This window comes from Quercus suber, unplaced genomic scaffold (genome assembly GCF_002906115.3).
Source record: "Quercus suber isolate HL8 unplaced genomic scaffold, Cork oak 2.0 scaffold_95, whole genome shotgun sequence".
Lineage (NCBI taxonomy): Eukaryota > Viridiplantae > Streptophyta > Magnoliopsida > Fagales > Fagaceae > Quercus > Quercus suber.
In genome coordinates, this window is record NW_027069560.1 from 713,380 (window position 1) to 733,392 (window position 20,013).

At 31.4% G+C, this 20,013-nt stretch overlaps 1 protein-coding gene and 1 non-coding gene across 5 annotated transcripts; both read right to left on the reverse strand.

Moving 5' to 3' along the window:
• Nucleotides 1–7,030: 7,030 nt before the first annotated feature.
• LOC111987350 (dol-P-Glc:Glc(2)Man(9)GlcNAc(2)-PP-Dol alpha-1,2-glucosyltransferase) lies at nt 7,031–12,408 on the reverse strand. 4 transcript variants are annotated; one of them, XM_024019056.2, is made up of 8 exons: nt 12,108–12,408; nt 11,935–12,023; nt 9,345–9,678; nt 8,938–9,211; nt 8,562–8,699; nt 8,268–8,472; nt 7,704–7,846; nt 7,031–7,586 (listed from the first exon to the last, which is right to left on the reverse strand). In XM_024019056.2, exons 1-8 carry the CDS (start codon nt 12,195–12,197, stop codon nt 7,327–7,329), a joined length of 1,533 nt encoding a protein of 510 aa, XP_023874824.1. In that variant the 5' UTR covers nt 12,198–12,408; the 3' UTR covers nt 7,031–7,326. The 4 variants fall into 4 exon arrangements, with proteins under 4 accessions (XP_023874824.1, XP_065630700.1, XP_065630702.1 ...); XM_065774628.1 differs by lacking the exons at nt 11,935–12,023; nt 12,108–12,408 and adding exons at nt 10,955–11,043; nt 11,129–11,412; XM_065774630.1 differs by lacking the exons at nt 8,938–9,211; nt 11,935–12,023; nt 12,108–12,408 and adding exons at nt 10,955–11,043; nt 11,129–11,411 and having other exon boundaries at nt 9,345–9,418; nt 9,535–9,678.
• Nucleotides 12,409–14,706: 2,298 nt separating this feature from the next.
• On the reverse strand, nt 14,707–14,794 carry TRNAY-GUA (transfer RNA tyrosine (anticodon GUA)). Its single transcript is given in 2 exon segments — nt 14,707–14,742; nt 14,758–14,794. It is a non-coding gene; the product is annotated as a tRNA-Tyr (tRNA).
• Nucleotides 14,795–20,013: the final 5,219 nt, after the last annotated feature.

Sequence of the window (20,013 nt, forward strand, 5' to 3'; positions counted from 1 at the left end):
AGTGTAAGGGAGAAGAAATTTTTTTTTTTTTTTTTTTTGAGAATAGGTAGAAGAAAAGTTTAAAAAGAAAAAAGAAAATGTAGAAAATAATTAAATGATGTGACCACTAATGTAACTCAATAAAAGTGCAGTAACAATAAATGCTACGTTTCAGCTTTTAATTGAATATAAATTTTGACAAATTCACGGTTAGATTACATTATCTTCGTATATTTTCTATGCTTGCAAAATTTCAAGGTGATAAAAATAAATAGTCATGTCCTCAATCAATTGTTTAAATTTAAGTTTTTGTAATTTGAAATAATGCATAAAAGATTATTTTATGGATTAAATGGTAAATTACATCTAATTGGCAAGAAATTTGGTGTGTAAGTTAAGAACATACAGAACGTGTAATTCAACGGTTGGATTTTCAAATATAAATTCAATAAAAAGTTATTGAGTAGTGTAATATTATTTAGAGTTATAGGTTCAAGTTATATCTGACGTAATTTTAAGTAATGTTACACCAACCAATAATTTTTAATTGGATGTAAATTTTGGTAAAGTCACCGTTAGATTAATTATCTTCGTATATTCTTCTTGATTGCAAAATTTCAAGGTAATCAAAGATCAATAGACATGTCATCAATCAATTGTTTAAATTCAAGTTTTTGTAGATTGAAATAATGTATAAAAGATTAGTTTATGGATCTAATAGTAAATTATATCTGATTAGCATGAATTTGGCACGTAAGTTAAAAACATATAGAACATGTAATTCAACGGTTGGATTTTCAAAATATAAATTCAATAAAAAGTTATTGAGTAATGTAACATTATTTAGAGTTACATCAAATCTAACTTTAAGCAGTGTTACACCAACCAATAATTTTTAATTGGATGTAAAGTTTGATAAATTCACCATTACATTACATTATCTTTGTATATTCTCCATACTTGCAAAATTGCAAGGTAATCAAAGATCAATAGTCATGCCATCAACCAATTGTTTAAATTCAAGTTTTTATAGTTTAAAATGATGCATAAAAGATTATTTTATGAATCAAATAGTAACTTACATCCGATTGGCAAGAAATTTAGCATATAAGTTAAGAACATATAGAACATGTAATTCAATAATTAGATTTTCAAAATATAAATTTAATAAAAAGTTAGTGGTGTAACTTTAAGCAATATTACACAAATTAATGTTTTTTAATTGGATGCAAATTCATTGTTAGATTAAACTATTTTCGTATATTCTCCATGCTCGCAGAATTTCAAGGTGATCAAAGATCAATAGTTATGTCATCATTCAATTGTTTAAAAACAATTTTTTGTAGTTTAAATTAATGCATAAAAGATTATTTTATGAATTGAATGATAAATTACATTTGATTGACATGAATTTGGCATGTAAGTTAAGAACATATAAAACATGTAATTCAATGATTAGATTTTCAAAATATAAATTCAATAAAAAGTTATTAAGTGGAGTAACTTTAAGCAATGTTATGGGTTGAGTTCAAGTTACACTTGGTGTAATTCTAAGCAACGTTACACCATCCAATAGTTTTTAATTTGATGTAAATTTTAACAAATTCACTATTAGATTATATTATCTTGGTATATTTTCCATGCTTGCAAAATTTCAAGGTGATCAAAGATCAATAGCCATATCATCAATCAATTGTTTAAATTCAAGTTTTTGTAGTTAGAAATAATACATAAAATATTATGTATGGATCGAATTGTAATTTACATCTTATTAGCATGAAATTTGGAATGTAAGTTAAGAACATATAGAAAATGCAATTCAAAGGTTGGATTTTCAAAATATAAATTCAATAAAAAGTTATTAAGTGGTGTAACTTTAAACAATGTTACATTAACCAATAGTTTTTAATTTGATGTAAATTTTGACAAATTCACCGTTGGATTATATTATCTTCGTATATTCTCCATGCTTGCAAAATTTCAAAATAATTAAAGATCAATAGTCAATCAATCAATCAATTGTTTAAATTCAAGTTTTTGTAATTTGAAATAATGCATAAAAGATTATTGAATCGAATGGTAAATTACATCTGATTGGCATGAAATTTGGCATGTAAGTTAAAAACATATAGAACATGTAATTCAACGGTTAGATTTTCAAAATATAAATTTAATAAAAAGTTATTGAGTGGTGTAACTTTAAGCAATGTTACACCAACCAATAGTTTTTAATTGGATGTAAATTTTGACAAATTCACCGTTAGATTACATTATCTTCGTATATTCTCTTACAAAATTTCAAGATGATCAAAGATGAATAGTCATGTCATCAATTAATTGTTTAAAGGATAAATTTTAGCTACAAAGTTGGTTGTAGCTTAAGGCTACAAACTGACTCAATAAAATAAATATTACAACATATTTTGAAAATCTAACCGTTGAATTATATGTTCATTACTCTCTTAATATACATGTTAAATTTTATGTCAATCGAATATTATTTACTATATGATCTATAAGTTTATATTTTATACATAATTTTAAATTACAAAAACTTACAATTTAAAAAATTTATTAATAACATAGCTATTGATCTTTAATTTTTTTTGAAATTTTGCAAGCATGGAGGGTAGAAGAAGAAGATGTAATCCAATAGTGGATTTGTCAAAATTTAACTCCAATAAAAAGATATTAAGTAAGTTTGTAGCCTAAAGTTACAACTAATTTTTATAGCCAAACTTTGTCATTATTTAAATTCAAGTTTTTGTAGTTTGATGCATAAAAGATTATTTTATGAATTGAATGGTAAATTATATCTGATTGGCATGAAATTTGGTATGTTAGTTAAGAATATATAGAACATGTAATTTAACGGTTGGATTTTCAAAATATAAATTCAATATAAAGTTAATAAGGCATGTAATATTGCTTAGAGTTACACTAAGTGTAATTTAAACCCAACCTTATATATATATATATATATATATAGGGTTGGGTTTAAATTGCACCTAGTATAGCTCTAAGTATAATATATATATATATATATATATAATTGATGCATGCATGACATAATGGGATATATGCCCCAAAATTGGGCAAATGTTTGTTTATATGGCGTTGGACAACATTTTAAGAGATAATAAAAAATAGATAATGTCGATACATCATTTTGCAACTTACATTTAACCTTATTTTATCAAAATTATTATATCACATCTTAGGCATAAAATTGTAATTTTGATTATTTGATTTCCAATTACTTTGTATCAAATAAATCTTGAAATCACAACAATCAAAATAACGGGTCACGAGCCTTAATTGGATCATCATATTAAAATATATCATGAAAACAATTTTTAACGGTTAACATGTATTTTGGTAAATATATATGTCAACAATAGATATTCCAACTTCAAGATCTAGATATGCTTTGAGTGAAGATCTAGATTTTTAAAAGCATAGAACAAAGGATATGTAAATTAATATGACATAAATAAATATGGACAATATTATTTACAAAAAATGTTTAAATCCACTTTGGTTAAAATATACACCCATCAATACATGGTTATGCAAATCAAGATGTAATAAGGGCTGGCTCTATAGTATAAGCAAATTAGGCAGTCACTTAAAGCCTCCAAATAATAATAATAATAAAAAATCCAAATTTTAATGTTATTTCTTTCATTGTACTAGTATTAATTAAGCCCAAATATTAACTAATAAATAAAATAATATTTTTTTATCAAATGAAAAAGTGACAATTACTTGACATATGATCAAATTCCAATAAGTGCAATGTACAAAAGTACTAGACCTAAGCCAGTTTTGAATGACTAAAAACAGGCACAAAATTTGTCTTACTGTACGTCTCTCTTTTTTGTTTTTAAATCAAGTAAACAGATTTTAAACATGGCTACCAAAGCAGACGTTATCTATTAACTGTAGATAAAATCCAGTTTTGCTAATGGATTGCTTATCTAATTTGGGTTATATTGGTAGACTTACTAAGCAATTTTAACTGAAATGGCATTTTGTCTGCTCCATAATATATATATATATATATAACCTACTTTTTGTTTCCAGGAGTGAAAATTCTTGAGATAAGATTGGGTCTTCTTAAGAGTTAAGAGAACCAAACCTTAATCAAAATCAAATCAAAATCCCACAAAATCATCCCAATTAATGGACAGTAAATAAGCCAAATATAATAGAGCCGATTCTGTTTTCTTGATAAAAAGTTAGAAAAAATTGAATAGAAGCCAAACTTTTAATCGAAATCACAAAAAATCATCCCAATTAATGGACAGTAAATAGACCAAATATAAAGAGCCCATTCTGTTAATTTGATAAAAAGGTTAGAAAAAATAGAATGGAACCAAGCCTTAATCAAAATCAAATTGAAATCCCACACCCTATCACAAATTTTAATTAAAAAAAAAATCGAAATCCCACAAAATCGTCCCAAATTTTTTTTTTTTCTTGTCAAATCATCCCAATAAATGGACAGTAAACAAACCAAATTTAATAGAGCCCATTCTTTAATTTATAGTTTAGGGCCTTACTTTATAGCCCAAACTGAAATTTTGTTTATTTTTAAATGTGTTAGCGCTTCAAACCCTTTTCATTGATAAACTCTTCAACATATCATTCTTCTCCTGGTTGTCTTGGATGTTTAAGATTATACAAGAAAAAACACCTAGCCTAAAAAAGAAGAGTACATACTCTCTGTTCAATATTCATATAAATGCAATTTATTAAATAGATGACAATGTCAAATAATTCCAAAGGAATGATTTCTTCATTTTTTTTTTTTAAACTAAATAGTTTCGAGATTATGCATGCACATTTTTATTAGAATTTGTACCTAGTTTTCGCTCAACATATTAATTTACTTTCTTAAATGTTTTTGATGGTGTTAACCCTCTTTATTTTCCGCTCTTAATGAAAGAGCAGTGTACTAACCTTTTCATACCGTCTCACAAGCATTCACCTTATCTAGACTCTACTACATTATGAATAAGTAATAGGGTGTGAAAAAATATATTTTTGGGGCCTCTAGCAATTTCCTCTGATATGCCAAAAACGTATTGACCCATTGTAATTAAATTAATTGATTAATTAGGCAAGTTATTAATTAATCAAATTAACATGCAAACGCGTGACAGTATAAACAAATCACCAATTAAACTAAGTATGCAGCGGAAAATAAATTGACACGGTGATTTGTTTACAAATGAGGAAAACCTACACGATAAAAATCCCACCAGGTAATTTTAAGGCCACCACTCCCGAAATTTCACTATTATCACAACAAGCGGTTACAAGTAAAGGAATCTTAGTACCTTATACCAATCTACAGTTGAACCCTTATCTCAATAATCAATTGGACTTGTTCTATAGTGACAATTTCTCCTTTTGATACACGGCTTCCAGTACGTGACTAACCAATTGCGTGGATTCCAATACGCGACTTCAATCACCAACTAGAAAAGGTTATTGACTGCAAAGTTCTTCAGTTCATTCATACGATGAAAATCAAGAAAATACTTAGTCATAAAACCCTACGATGTACAAACACAGCAACTTCTTCACAAGAATGATGAACTAGGGCAAAACTCTGTCTCTAATTACAATTTGCTTGAACAAACTTTGCTCAATGCTTGTGCAATTTGCGTACTCTTTGACGGTTCTTAAAATAATCTTTTTATATGTCTAAGGTTAGGAGAAAAGAAAGTCCAAAGACACATTCACAAATCTCAAGAAAATCATATCAAAATTCTGAAATTTTTAAACCTTGATAGATAGGAGCTGTCGAGAAGTTGTTGAGCAGGTATCAAGCATACGGGCTGAAACAGATTTCTTAAGCTTGATAGATGTAGCTGTCAAGCTTTAATGAATTTACACTATTTAGATTTTCTCTTAGACAGACTTGAATGACTTTAACACTTGATATTGAAATCTTATTTCTTGAAGTATTAAAAGCACCTATATCTACCTAAATACAGGTAAAATGCGTTTTGTCAAAGAATTAGCCAATTACATAAAATAATGACATTGTTCCTAATAAGTGAATCACATATATCCTAACATCCTCAATGAAAATGAGTATTATTTGTTAAACATACTGTTCAAAAATACATTTAGTTTTACCATTTCAACATAATTAAATAGGGGTTGCTTTTTGTCTAGCACATTTTGAGTACTAGATGTGATACAAACACAACACATGTCTATCATTCGCCACGTGTCGATCTCGTGTCCCATTCAGTGCATTGGACAAAAGCACCTCTCTTTCCAATATGTTTTATTTTTGTTTCAAAATATTTTCAAGAAAGTTGTTTTCTTGAAATTAGTATCTTTGTTGATTAAAAAAATTAGTATCACTGAAATTTCACATTTACAAAATATTACAAAAATTTATTTGCAAAACACTATAAAGTTATATTTTGTGGAAGATAAGCTGCTATCGATCACTTGGACACATGCTCAATACATAGGATTATTAGAGAAGTTCAAACCTAAAATATACAAAGGTAGAGAAATTTGGATATTAGAGAGGTTCCAGCTATTTTCAAGAAGCAATTAGGTGTCTCTCAGTCTCAATTGTTATTAAAATTTTAATTTTATCAATATCGGAAAATTATTGGCTTTCATAAATTGATCTTTATTAATATTTTTATACACATAAGCTCCAGTCAAAATTACACATACGAAAGGACATAGGTGCAATATAGTAGGTTACTAATTAAATTTAAATACATAGATGTATTAACCAATGAAAAACACATAATTTTATCTTTTTCAATAACAATTACATTGTTTCTCCAAAAAAATAAAAAATAAAAATTACATTTAATACAACAACTTTAAAAAGAAAAGGGGACAAAGTGATAGCGTGGAAGTCTGGTTGGTCTTGGATGATGAAATTGCCTTTATTATTATTATTATTTTGGAATGCACTCCAGAACACTTTTGTGCTTTTTTTAAGAACCGTTTTATGTAATGACCAGGATCCTAATAAATATCAGCTGCAAATAAGAAGAAAAAGTTTCAAAATAAAAATGTTGTGAGGCTTTTATGATTCATATCTTGATTTTCATAAAAATCTTGCCATGTTTACAAATGACTAGTACCATAGGTTTCACTTGACAAATAGCAAGCACGACCTGTAGCATAGGTGAAACTACACTACTTGTGCCACTCAAGAATTCTACCCTCCTTTCTCTACCTCCAAAACATGCAAAACCCTATTTCCAACTAATCCCCATAAAAAAAACACTTACCACCCAAAAATGATTTGTCTTAAAATATGATGGTGCCGTTAGGCGTTTCTTAGATACTTCCCTACCATATAAACCTCTGGATCCCAGGCTCATGGTCCCAATGGAAAGGCCGGAACAAAAAAATTGTCATCGTGAAGACATTGAGGGCTAGATATATAAGTCCCATGAGAAGCCAGCTTTGATAATCATTAATATGGGAATGGAGTATCATGAAATATAATGGTATTGTGTAGTATCTTAACTCAATCAATGGAGCAGGTACCAGAACTGCAGCAGTAGCCAAGAAAAATGCTAAGATCCATATCTTCCTCTGAACTTTTCCTGCCAATGATAGATGCCAAAGCAGGATTCATTAACCATGTTTTCATTCACTCCATTTTCTGTTAATGTTGGGAAAAAAAAGTATTGTGACAATAAGTGATAAGAGCTTCTACTAACCCAATGCGCTAAGGATGGAAAACCATGAATAAACATAAAGCGGGACTAGAAGGTACTTCATTGACCAATGAGCATTGATGACCTTCCTCCAGAGATAGAATGGATAATGCCGATTGTCAGCTATAAGATAGGGATGGGCTATGCTGAAACAGTCAAATAACCATGTGATGAAACAGTAATATAAACAAAAAGTATGTCAGTAATTGCAATTTATTAGTAGATTGCAAAAACTGCAGAGTATAAACATTACTTTCTTTCCCCCCTTGGATTAGATAAAAATGTAGAAAAAATTTTACAGGACAAAAAGGGTCACAGAAGGATGTGAGATTGCAAAAAGCACTAGAAAAAAAAAAAACCTTTCATATAAGATTACTTAGGTAGACCCACCACAAGTAGTAACAAAACCCAATTCACACAAATTCACAGATCAAAACCATGAATAGCATTCTCTTCAATTAAGTTTAATTTGGTATTACTCTAAAAGCATCAAGTTCAACTAGGTGTAGCAGACAAATGAAGAAGTCCCTATGACAATTTGCTTAGGATGCTAACTGGTTCTCTGACCTGTAAAAATGTACAGAGAAGAAGCCAGCAGTAACAGCTATGAGCACTTGAAAGAAACTGATGGGCCTTCTCTTCCAAAATGACTGGAACAGGTCCACAATTTGACCTATACTGCAGTGTAGAGGAGACACAGCAAGAGCAGAAACCAGACCAAAATACATGATCTGTGCAAAATGTGGTGAAACTGTGTGAGCTTCTTTTGCACCTGCCATATCAGGACATACAGTGAGAGACAAGCAACAAAGGCCCTTCACATGCCTCAAAGTTAAAAGGAGTAAGAAACATGAACAATACCTAGAACTACACTTCCATTCCAATGGACAAAAGCTAAAAAAGCCACAAATACCATGAGAAAAGGACTAAAGGAAACCAAAAGCTCCCACTTCCTATGCCATAATGCTAAAAGGATGACCTCAACTTCATTAAGCAAACCTGCAACACAGTGCCAGTAACTGAATCATAAGGATCAAGAACAAAAAGTATAGATGGTGAGGCAGAAAGAACCAATTTGGCAAGCTACCATATCGGCAGGCTTATCTTCCACTGCTTATAGAAAAAAGAGAGTTAATCTAGTAAATTAATTTTCATCATAACAAAACACGATTACATCAGTTACAAACTAACAAGTTGATCCTCAAAATAAATAAATTAACAAATAAAATTAACAAACCTGATGAGTGATTTGTTGAAAAGAAGCTTGCACTAGGCATAGATTGTTTATCAGTACCCAAGGCATTACTGAACTTTCTCCTTCTCAAATTTGAGTTTGATGTAACATTATCATTGGAAGTTGATCTATTAGTTTTCCTGATTGCCGTGTCAATATTATTTTCTTCTACATTATCTCTTGGATGGACAAGAGTAATATTTATAACCCCAGTGAATGCAACAAAAAGCATCCAAACTATATTCGTCTGCCGAATGACAACAGCCAAGGCACCAAGCTACATATATCAAAATGAAATTCGTTTTTACCACTAGAATGGAATTATGTATTTCTTTGTTTGAGTATGTAAATCTATTGATTTTCAAACAAATTTAATGGTTCATGAAAAAGACTTAAGTTGAGTGCCTTACCATTGCACTGCACCAGTAACTCTTCTTCAAGCATGCAAGATACATAGCAAGCACTGCAGTAAGCGATGCAACATCTGTATAATAGAGAAAAGTGAAGAACCAGTGAAGGGGATATAAAGCTAGGACCACTGCAAAAATTGTTGCTTTTCTTTCACTAAGAGTTGGTCTCAAGAGGGTAATTATCTCATACACAATTATACTGCATAACACTGCCAAAACACCATTTACAGATCGAAGAATGGCAGTGGTGCAGACTTCAGAAAATGATGATGCTGCTTGTACCATAAACATGCTTGGAAACAAAGAAGCAACATGGACAAGTGAAAGATAGTACCTGCAAAAGTTTTAAATTTCATGTTTCAACTCCTTTATCAACATATTTGTTCCATATAGGACTAAGCCAACATGGTAAAATCAGCATTTCAAGCCCATCGAGCTTAAAATAGTTGATATCCCATCACATGCATAAAATGATATATCAAGACAAATCATTCTTGGAATAGCAAAGGTCAACTTCCAATTTTCAAGCAGCTTATATTTTTATCAATACATAGTCATGGTAACAAACAACTATTATAATTCATAATACCTACAACCCCACTTACATACAATCTTTTCATTGCTTTTCTGTCCTTAGCCCACAATACAAGTTCAACCAAAGCAGAAGCCACATTCAACTGAAAATCCATTTGAAAAGCAAGAAAATCAATAGCTAATGATTCTAATTCCAAAAGCACCGCAAAATCCTCTCTTCTCCCCTCTAATAGTTCTAGTGAAGTAGTGCAAGTTTTTGTCATATCCAAGTCTTACTGAGATTCCAATTCTAATAAAAAAGTTTCCAAAAGGAAGGTAGATAGTTCACATTGAAACACCAATTTTTTTTTTTTTTTTTTTTTAAACTTCCAATTTTCAAGCAGCTTATATTTTTATCAATACATAGTCATGGTAACAAACAACTATTATAATTCATAATACCTACAACCCCACTTACATACAATCTTTTCATTGCTTTTCTGTCCTTAGCCCACAATACAAGTTCAACCAAAGCAGAAGCCACATTCAACTGAAAATCCATTTGAAAAGCAAGAAAATCAATAGCTAATGATTCTAATTCCAAAAGCACCGCAAAATCCTCTCTTCTCCCCTCTAATAGTTCTAGTGAAGTAGTGCAAGTTTTTGTCATATCCAAGTCTTACTGGGATTCCAATTCTAATAAAAAAGTTTCCAAAAGGAAGGTAGATAGTTCACATTGAAACACCATTTTTTTTTTTTTTTGACGTGGAACCTATCCAACGCAGGGCCCTTTGGACCACCCCAGGGAGTAAACAACGGATACACACGACCCCACCTGCCAGAACCGTGTATTAGGTAATTCAGAAGAACTCATACTAAGAATCGAACCCAAGATGTCTAGGTCTACACCAATTAACGAGTGAAAGTTAAATATGACCCACTTTAATCTCCCATTTTATTCAATCTTTCTTTGTTAAATTGCCCATTCAAGTGTATACCCAATTCAAATATCAACAAGTGGAAGTCAAATTCATCCAAAAAAAGAAAAAGAAAAAACAGATTAGAAAAAGAAATGCAAAAGGTTTAAGAGGACGTACAGGCCAGGAGGGGTGGTAATCATGGGATCCCAGCTTCTGAAATTGGCAATGCAGTACTGTTGCGCCTGAGGTATGTGGAATATTTCATCCTATGCAATCAACCCAAAAAGGGAAAAAAAAAATTCAGAAATATTTTTCAAAAACATTTATATTCTTTTGGGGTTTGGGACTTACCATGTAAGGTTCTGGAACTATGCGGTTAACAAGAATGGAGACAGAAATGACCCACAAACTCACAATCACTGCCACAGCTACTCTTCCCATTTCTCTGTCTCTGTATATTTCACAGAATCTTTGCAGCTATGGGATCCTTGCTGGGCTCATCCTGTGACTCGCGGTCTGTCTATGTGAGTTCAAATCAAAACTGGGTTTTGATTGTATTGCACAAGAAAGTCGAGCTTATTAATGAAGAGGCAAAAGGAACAGACTTCGCTAAAAAAGACTTTAACCAGAAATTTGAACTAATTGAATTATCCTTGATTAATTAAAATTTTGATCAAAGTGAATAAATTTTTAAATTTTCGAAATTAATAATTTGATTATCTTTTTTTTTTTTTTTTTTTGAGAAGATTTGATTATCTCTTGAATTTTTTCAAAAGAGAATCAAATGTTAAATTTCTTGTTATTTTTTTTTTTTTTTTTTTTTGACGTGGAACCTATCCAACGCAGGGCCCTTTGGACCACCCCAGGGAGTAAACAACGGATACACACGAACCCACCTGCCAGAACCGTGTATTAGGTAATTCAGGAGAACTCATACTAAGAATCGAACCCAAGATGTCTAGGTCTACACCAATTAACGAGTGAAAGTTAAATATGACCCACTGCAATCTCTCATTTTATTCAATCTTTCTTTGTTAAATTGCCCATTCAAGTGTATACCCAATTCAAATATCAACAAGTGGAAGTCAAATTCATCCAAAAAAAGAAAAAGAAAAAACAGATTAGAAAAGAAATGCAAAAGGTTTAAGAGGACGTACAGACCAGGAGGGGTGGTAATCATGGGATCCCAGCTTCTGAAATTGGCAATGCAGTACTGTTGCGCCTGAGGTATGTGGAATATTTCATCCTATGCAATCAACACAAAAAGGGAAAAAAAAATTCAGAAATATTTTTCAAAAACATTTATATTCTTTTGGGGTTTGGGACTTACCATGTAAGGTTCTGGAACTATGCGGTTAACAAGAATGGAGACAGAAATGACCCACAAACTCACAATCACTGCCACAGCTACTCTTCCCATTTCTCTGTCTCTGTATCTTTCACAGAATCTTTGCAGCTATGGGATCCTTGCTGGGCTCATCCTATGACTCGCGGTCTGTCTATGTGAGTTCAAATCAAAACTGGGTTTTGATTTTATTGCACAAGAAAGTCGAGCTTATTAATGAAGAGGCAAAAGGAACAGACTTCGCTAAAAAAGACTTTAACCAGAAATTTGAACTAATTGAATTATCCTTGATTAATTAAAATTTTGATCAAAGTAAATAAATTTTTAAATTTTCGAAATTAATAATTTGATTATCTTTCTTCTTTTTTTTTTTTTTTTTGAGAAGATTTGATTATCTTTTGAATTTTTTCAAAAGAGAATCAAATGTTAAATTTTTTGTTGTTAGTTTATTGAGCTTGACGAGGGCGTATTTTTTTAGTTGGTTATCAATAATATTTTTGTAAAAAAATAGTTGTTGAATCTGCTTGGCACGGATTTTTATTTTAATTGTAAATTTGTATTTATTAATCTTTAGATAATTACTATTTTTTTTTTAATTTTCTAAGAAATATAATGAGAGTTATCATTTTTTTTTATTGATAATAATAATTTGAAAATATAGTATTCACTCCATGAAGTTCACAGCTTTTTTTTTTCTTTTTCTTTTTTAAGAACAAATTCACAGCTTAATGGAAGTTTATATCTATGTTTTCATTTGAATTTTTATGTTTAAACCAAGTTAAATAAAAACTAAAATGAAGAAGATTTCAAATAGGTAATAGGATTGTGTAAATACCGGTAGATTGGTTGGTGTCTTAGTTCTTTAAACTGCTTTGGAATCTCGCATATACCAATTAAAACATTTACAAAATCTGAACAATTGTAAATCACAGATGAAAATTAGAAATGCATTTTATAAAACATTTTCTCTAAAAATTAATGTGATGAATAGTCACAAGTAATCACCTTAACCCTTAGAGCTTAAAAGAGGAGGCTTGGGGATCTTGTACGACATAAGCAATCACAAAATTATTTGTTGTGTGGTAGTGGAGAAGTGTAGATTAAGATCCCGTACAATTCAACCTATCTATCCTCACAAAAATATTTCATTTTTCACTTTTTGAACTTTCACTTTTTACTTCTCTTAACTTTTTTCTTAATTTTTTTTTAATCAATGGTTGAGATTGAAAGTTTCTTTTTGCAATTATCAATCTCCACCATTCATAAATATTTCATTTAGTCTCAATTTGAAGAGTGTTAAAAGGGTATGGGATTTCTTCTCCTAATTTATCCATTTTAAAATAAGAGATTGTAGAAAATTGCACTTTTTGCATGATCATTGATCTGGTGAATTTATATTGAAGGAAAGATCTCAAATTTTCTTACTTATTCAGTATAGTAATGGATATTGAATGTTCAATTTACTTATAATATTCTTATGAGGAAACATTTGGAATGTTACAATTTTTAGTTCTTTGAAGCATTTGGAGCTCAAGTCAGTTATTCTAACCTTCCTTTATGGTAGGGGAGGATAGACTGAGTGGAAGATTAACCAAGAATGGTAAATTTAAAATTTGGTTTTTATGAGCCACCTCAATGGCCATTAGTGGGTGGATTTTTCTTGGAATACTATTTGGATCGAAGGCTAAGGTACCAAGAAAAGTGGCATTATTGGGTGGACCATTTTAATATGGACAATTGACAATCTAAAAAGTGTATAATTATTGTCAATGGATGTTGTATGTGCAAATCTTGATATAATATCCTATAATTATGTATCCACCCTCTCCCATTTTGCGAACTAGGGAGGATTTGAGAAGACTTTTTTGCATTTAAATGAGATATGTAGTTACATTTTATGCTACATATTTTCATATTGATTTTGAATTTTTTTTTTTTTTTTTTTAACTTGTACTACCAAAATTGTCTATGGAAAATTTAACATAAAACAATATTTCATTTTATGAAAGAACATATTCTCATATTCATTGTCACTTTAAAAAAAATAAAAAAAAATAAAAAAAAAAACCTTAGACTACCAAAAATAAATTTAACATGAAAAATGATTTCTTTCCTCATTGAATGAAATCTATAGTTATATTTCACATTTCCATATTCATTGTCTTTCTTTTTTTAGAAACATATTCATTGTTACTATTCCCAAGTATATATATGTATGTATGTATGTATGTATACTTGTACTTCTTTATGGAAACAAATTAATTATTTTCATCGTTGTTTCAATATGAGATATAATTATTAAAATATTAAGTTATATAAAAAAATAAGAAAAAAAAATAATACTTATTAATTCTAAGGTTTTAGATTTGATAGTGGCCGGGGGTGTATTCATTTGGATCATTGTGTTTGGAAAATAGTATTTTTACCTTATACTAAGAGGAAGAAGAAAGAAAGAATGTGCATGGATCTGAGATAATGTTAACGATAATTATGTAATTAAGTGTGTTATCAAAAAAAAATTGAAAGATAATAATGTAAGTGGGCTCGGCATCTTTTAATCATTAAAAAGGGTAAAAAATGGAAATCCGACCTACCGGATTCGAACCAGTGACCTAAGGATAGCTGAGTAAGCACACTACAGTCCTCCGCTCTACCAACTGAGCTAAGGTCGGATTGTCGGTTTTATTTGACATGTATTAGTTTATAAAGTAATTACAAACAAAAGACCGCAATTCTAACATATTTAGTTATTTACAATCTTAGGGTCTATTTGATACTATTATTTAATACTAGTTTTCATTGTTTAAATAACAATACATATACTTTCATAACACTTAATCACTCACATGTATTTCCACAATACTTAAATAACGTTATTAGAAATCTCTTATCAAACGAGCCCTTAAAAACTTAGTCTGACAATTCTTGAATTTTTAATTCTTGCCTCTCCATTTTTTATTACTGATATATATATATATATATATATATATACTTTTTTTTTTTTTTTTTTATGTCGTTCCCCTCCTTGATCATGGAGATTGATTGCCAAGGCAAAGCTCAAGCTACCCAGGCCTCACAGTTGTTCAGAAGGACCACCCATTGGTGGTCATACACTGACTAGGAGCACTGCACACATCAAGGGCTCCAAGACTGTGTGCATATCATCCTACAGCCTTGTTTGAGCAAGATGAGGTGGAGATACAGAGGAGGAGATTGATAGGTTCACCTCGACTCCCAGAGCCATCTACACAGCCATCATCTTTACTCCAACCACAAGGCTTAAGCAAACTTTTCTATTGCTTGCTAAAAAAGGATCAAAATGTCTACAGTGCTGGATTCTCATGTACAGCACACCACGGACCAGTTTGCATATCTTCAAGGACAGATCACCACGCTCTTTTCACAAATACAAGGCTTATCTATGGAGCAAGGCTCGGATTCAAAGTCAGAGCAGTTCTAGCCCTTGGCCGTTCCGGTCAAAAGGGGAGAAAATTTTGAGGGGGAGCTAGAGAAGAGCTTGCACAGTGTTAGGGGGAGCATAATTTAGAAACTTAGTAACATTGGTTATTGGTTTTTCAGACGGCTTTATTCAGTTTCTTTTAGTCTTTATAACTAGTTTACGGCTTTTGGTTTAAAGTTTTGATACTCTGTTTTTATTTCAGTATATTTCAGTAGTTCTATGATTTTGTCTATGCTTTGTAGCATGTCTAGTTTGTGCCCGTGTTACTTTTGTAAGCTTTTAGGGTTTGTTTAATTGCATGTTTGTAGGCTTTTATGGTTTTGTGCCATGCATATACAGTTCCTTGCGTATGCAGCCTTTATGCATGTGTACTTGAAGTTTAATATCGTACATTTTACTTTGATACAACACTCTTATGCCCTAGTAGGATTGTTCCTAGATGCAAATACTTCATGTATTTTGCATTGGTTAAGTGTTGGATTTGCAAATGATACTCTTCAAATGAGCTTATCATCTTGCATATTTAGATGTTCATTCCTTGTGAGAATGAGCATAGTGATCGCTTTTGTATAGTGATTGCCTGTTTGATCTTGCCATGATCTTGAGTTTCTATTTCTTTTTGTTTGATCATGCTATTATTGCTCATATGTTTTTTAAGTTTTTTTTTCTGCATACAATGATGTTATTTGTTGTTGTGTTTCAGGAGATACTTGTTCATATGTTTCAAGAGCTTATCAGAATCTAGATTAGGTGTGAGTGAGTTTTGCCTTTATTCCAAACTCACATTTAAGTCTAAAGTCTGTTTTAGGGTTTTTGTCCCGAATAGCCAAAGGGTTACAACTATGTATTTTGTTGGCTTTTATTCTGTGTCAAATTTGATTGTAATTAATTTCAATTGTTTATACCCTGTATTTGTTGTGGGATTTGTTGTAAGGCTTGTATGATAGAGAGAGTGTGTGAAGACTCAAACATTTGGAGGCTGAAGGATTCTCGCAGGTATGTCACGACTTAGCTTCCCGCGAAGTGAAACATGTGCCATGCACATGCTGAAATGCGAAAAGTTAGGCCAGGTGGAGACAGCTGTGTCTCGCGAGTATCTCGCGGGTAAGGCTTTCCCCGCGACACCCGCGAGACAATCTGTTCTGCCAGCCTGTACTGACTGACTCACACTTTTTGCACCTATCCTATATATACCCTCATTACCCACAAATATTGAGGAATCCTTCAGAGAGAAAACCCTAGCCAAACACATTGGGAATTAGAGATTGTCATCCCAACCTTCTTTATACACTTGCTTGTGGTATTTCCTCAACTCTTCCCTCTCCATTTCCATACCATTGAGAGGTTGATAGCCCAAACACTTACCTCACCCTTTGAGTGTGTTGAGTGATGTTTTGGTGCTGCTGGAAGTATTGGAAGAAGCCTGGAATGGCAGTACAACATGGAGCTTGTTGCGGGATCCGAAGAGCTAGACAAGACACAGTTCCGAGAGGCCTTGTTGAAGTAGAGAGCTTGGAGGGCTTAGGTGCATCAGGTAGATTAGGCTTGGAGGTCTCTTGCTAACCCATGTATCCAACTGATTGTTTAGTGGATCGATTTCTGCTTGGAGGGCGGCGAAGAGTGTTTTTCGCCGAGTTCTTCGGTTTCCTCTTCGAAAACACGTCTTAGTGTTTTCTGTGTTTACATCTTTCTTCCTACTCTTTTATATTCCATTATACTGTTGTGTTGCTTAGTTTATGGATTAGAGTAGCTTATTTGTTCATCCGCTCGCATTTAAGCTATTCCACACTTTGTATTAAGTTAGTGTAAAATCTATCGAGCCATAACTTTTATTGAGGGGTCTAAATTGCTTTTGTGTTTTCAACATATTTCCGAGCTTTCAAATATATATATATATATGTATGGGTTTTTCTTATTTTCTTTTTGTTAATTTACATATTCTTTTAATTCTAATCAGTAGAGCTATAAGGTTTGAAATTGATGAAACATTTGAAAATTAATTAAATAAATAACAAAAGGAACTATTAGAAACATTAATTTTTATAAAATAGTCTCATTTAGTTATAAGTGAAGAAAATTTTCAGTGTAAGTTTTGCGCCCCCCCTAAGTGTAAAGTCTGGCTCCGTCCCTATTTATTATATGGCCATAACTTGTAGCATAAAACTGAAATTTGTTGTTGCAGCTGTAAGCTTGTAATACTTGTATTATCAATTTATCGTTTATCTATTCTTCCCTCATTATTTTGCTATATTTTAAACACGGGGTGATCGTGAGTTGACCCATTATTTTAATGGGGAGTTGAACATAATAAAAGTAGTAGTCTAATTAGAAATCATCCTCCCTTGTTTTCTCAAAAAAAAAAGAAAAAGAAGAAAAAGAAATCATCCTCCCTTGAATCATAATTGCACTCTCGGACAAAACTTTCAAAGTTCCATCATTCAATTAGGTTGCTATGCTTTACTCAAAAGTGTCAACTATACATAGATTGTCGGCTCATTGGTTTATCTTCCTGTTCAATAGTCACACAACTCGCATGAAAAATTATTGCTTTTGTCTCGGACGGATCGCAAAGTCGGATATCATTTCCATCAGGCTTGCATTTCAAAATTCTATTCCTAAAACTATTTTTAAACATTTTTTTTTATCTTACTTTTCACGCACGCCTTAGTTATAATCGAAGCTGAAAACTTTGACGTTTTCTCCATTTCGAAAGTTTATATTTTTTTTGAGACAAAGTTTAGTTAATAAATTGGATATAGCCTAATATTATAATCTTACTCAATATCATTGACATTATTATATACTTTGAAAATTTAACTATTGGATTATATGTTTTTTATGCTCTTAATACATATATCAAATTTTATGATAATCGAATGTTATTTAAGGTCCGTTTGGATAAAACTTATTTTACTGAAACTAAAAACTGAAAATTAAAAATATTGTAGCAAAATAATTTTTAGATGTGTGAATACTGCTGTGGGACCCAGTTTTAATAAAAAAGTTGCTGAAAAGTGAGATTTGTGGGTCTTGTGCACTGTTCACGGGACTAATAAAAGGGGTTGAAAGTCAACAATATACAGCTACTGTTCATGAATAGTAGCCGTTTGTCCCCTACACGCATGCGCAGCAGCAGAGAGAAAAAAAAAAAAAAGATAAACGCAAGACACAACATAGGAAACGTGGATCCAAACCCACACTTATTATATGATCTATAATATTATATTTTATGTATAATTTTAAATTACAAAAACTTTCAATTTAAACAATTTATTGATGACCTCATAGCTATTGATATTTAATTTTCTAGAAATTTTGCAAGTATGAAGAATATAAGAAGAAAATGTAATTTAATAGTGGATTTGTCAAAATTCACATTCAATAAAAAGTGTAGGGACTCAATTTGGATTTTCAGCCCAACAAGCCCCAGACAATAAATTTGTAGAGAATGGATTGAAGGTTTAGGCGCTGACCGTCGTTCACCAAGCATGAACTCTCTTCTTTTATAAAAGAAATACTTAGAACTATTTACAACTGGGGGGTGCTCCTCGGCCCATGGCCGAGGAGCCCATTTTATTCTTTCTTTTCTTTCTTTTCCCCCCCCCCCTTCTAACTTTACTCACTCCTCTTTATATAGTCTTCATTATCCTATCTCGTTCTTCCATCTGTTGATCATCCATTCACCTTTCTTCTGACCGTCCGTCATATCAGAGGCCTTGTCAACACTCAAATGGTTCACACTGATCAACGTCGCCCCTGCTAAGGGGTTGCATCCCCATTAATGCGGCAGAGGGATTAGGTGAATGCATTAAGTGTGGAGGTGACAGCTTGCTCTGGGCTTGTCCCTTCCCAAAATTATCCTTAGTATGTCGAGGACGAAGAGGTCCTCGGCGTGGGTCCAAAAAAGAATCTCTCCCTAATTTAGCCTTGGATGGTCATCCTTCCTCGGCGCGGGCCTTGGGCCTACTACACAATGGGCTGAGGCTATCAGGCCCACGGGCCCCATAAAAAGATATTGAGAAAAATTGTAATCTTAAACTACAACTAATTTTATAGTTAAATTTTTTCTTTTTTTTAATGTCATTATTTTAATATATTTTTTAATTAAAGTTAAATTTTATAAAGATTTATAATAGAATCTCTTACCACAACATAGTTTAAATTGTAAGATACATAATTTTATATACATTAATACAATCGTAATAATATTAATAACTACTATAATTAACAATTCTATATTATTATTATTTTTTAAATAAATAGAGAATATGATGTTTTGTTGAACTTTTTGAGCACTGCAAAGGTTATTGACTAGTTTAAAACATAAATACAAGGTAAAATTGTATCACTTTGGTATTTCACATAAAATTTTCTAGTGGCATATATATATATATATATATATATGTGGGTACCATAGGCGTGCTAGGCAAC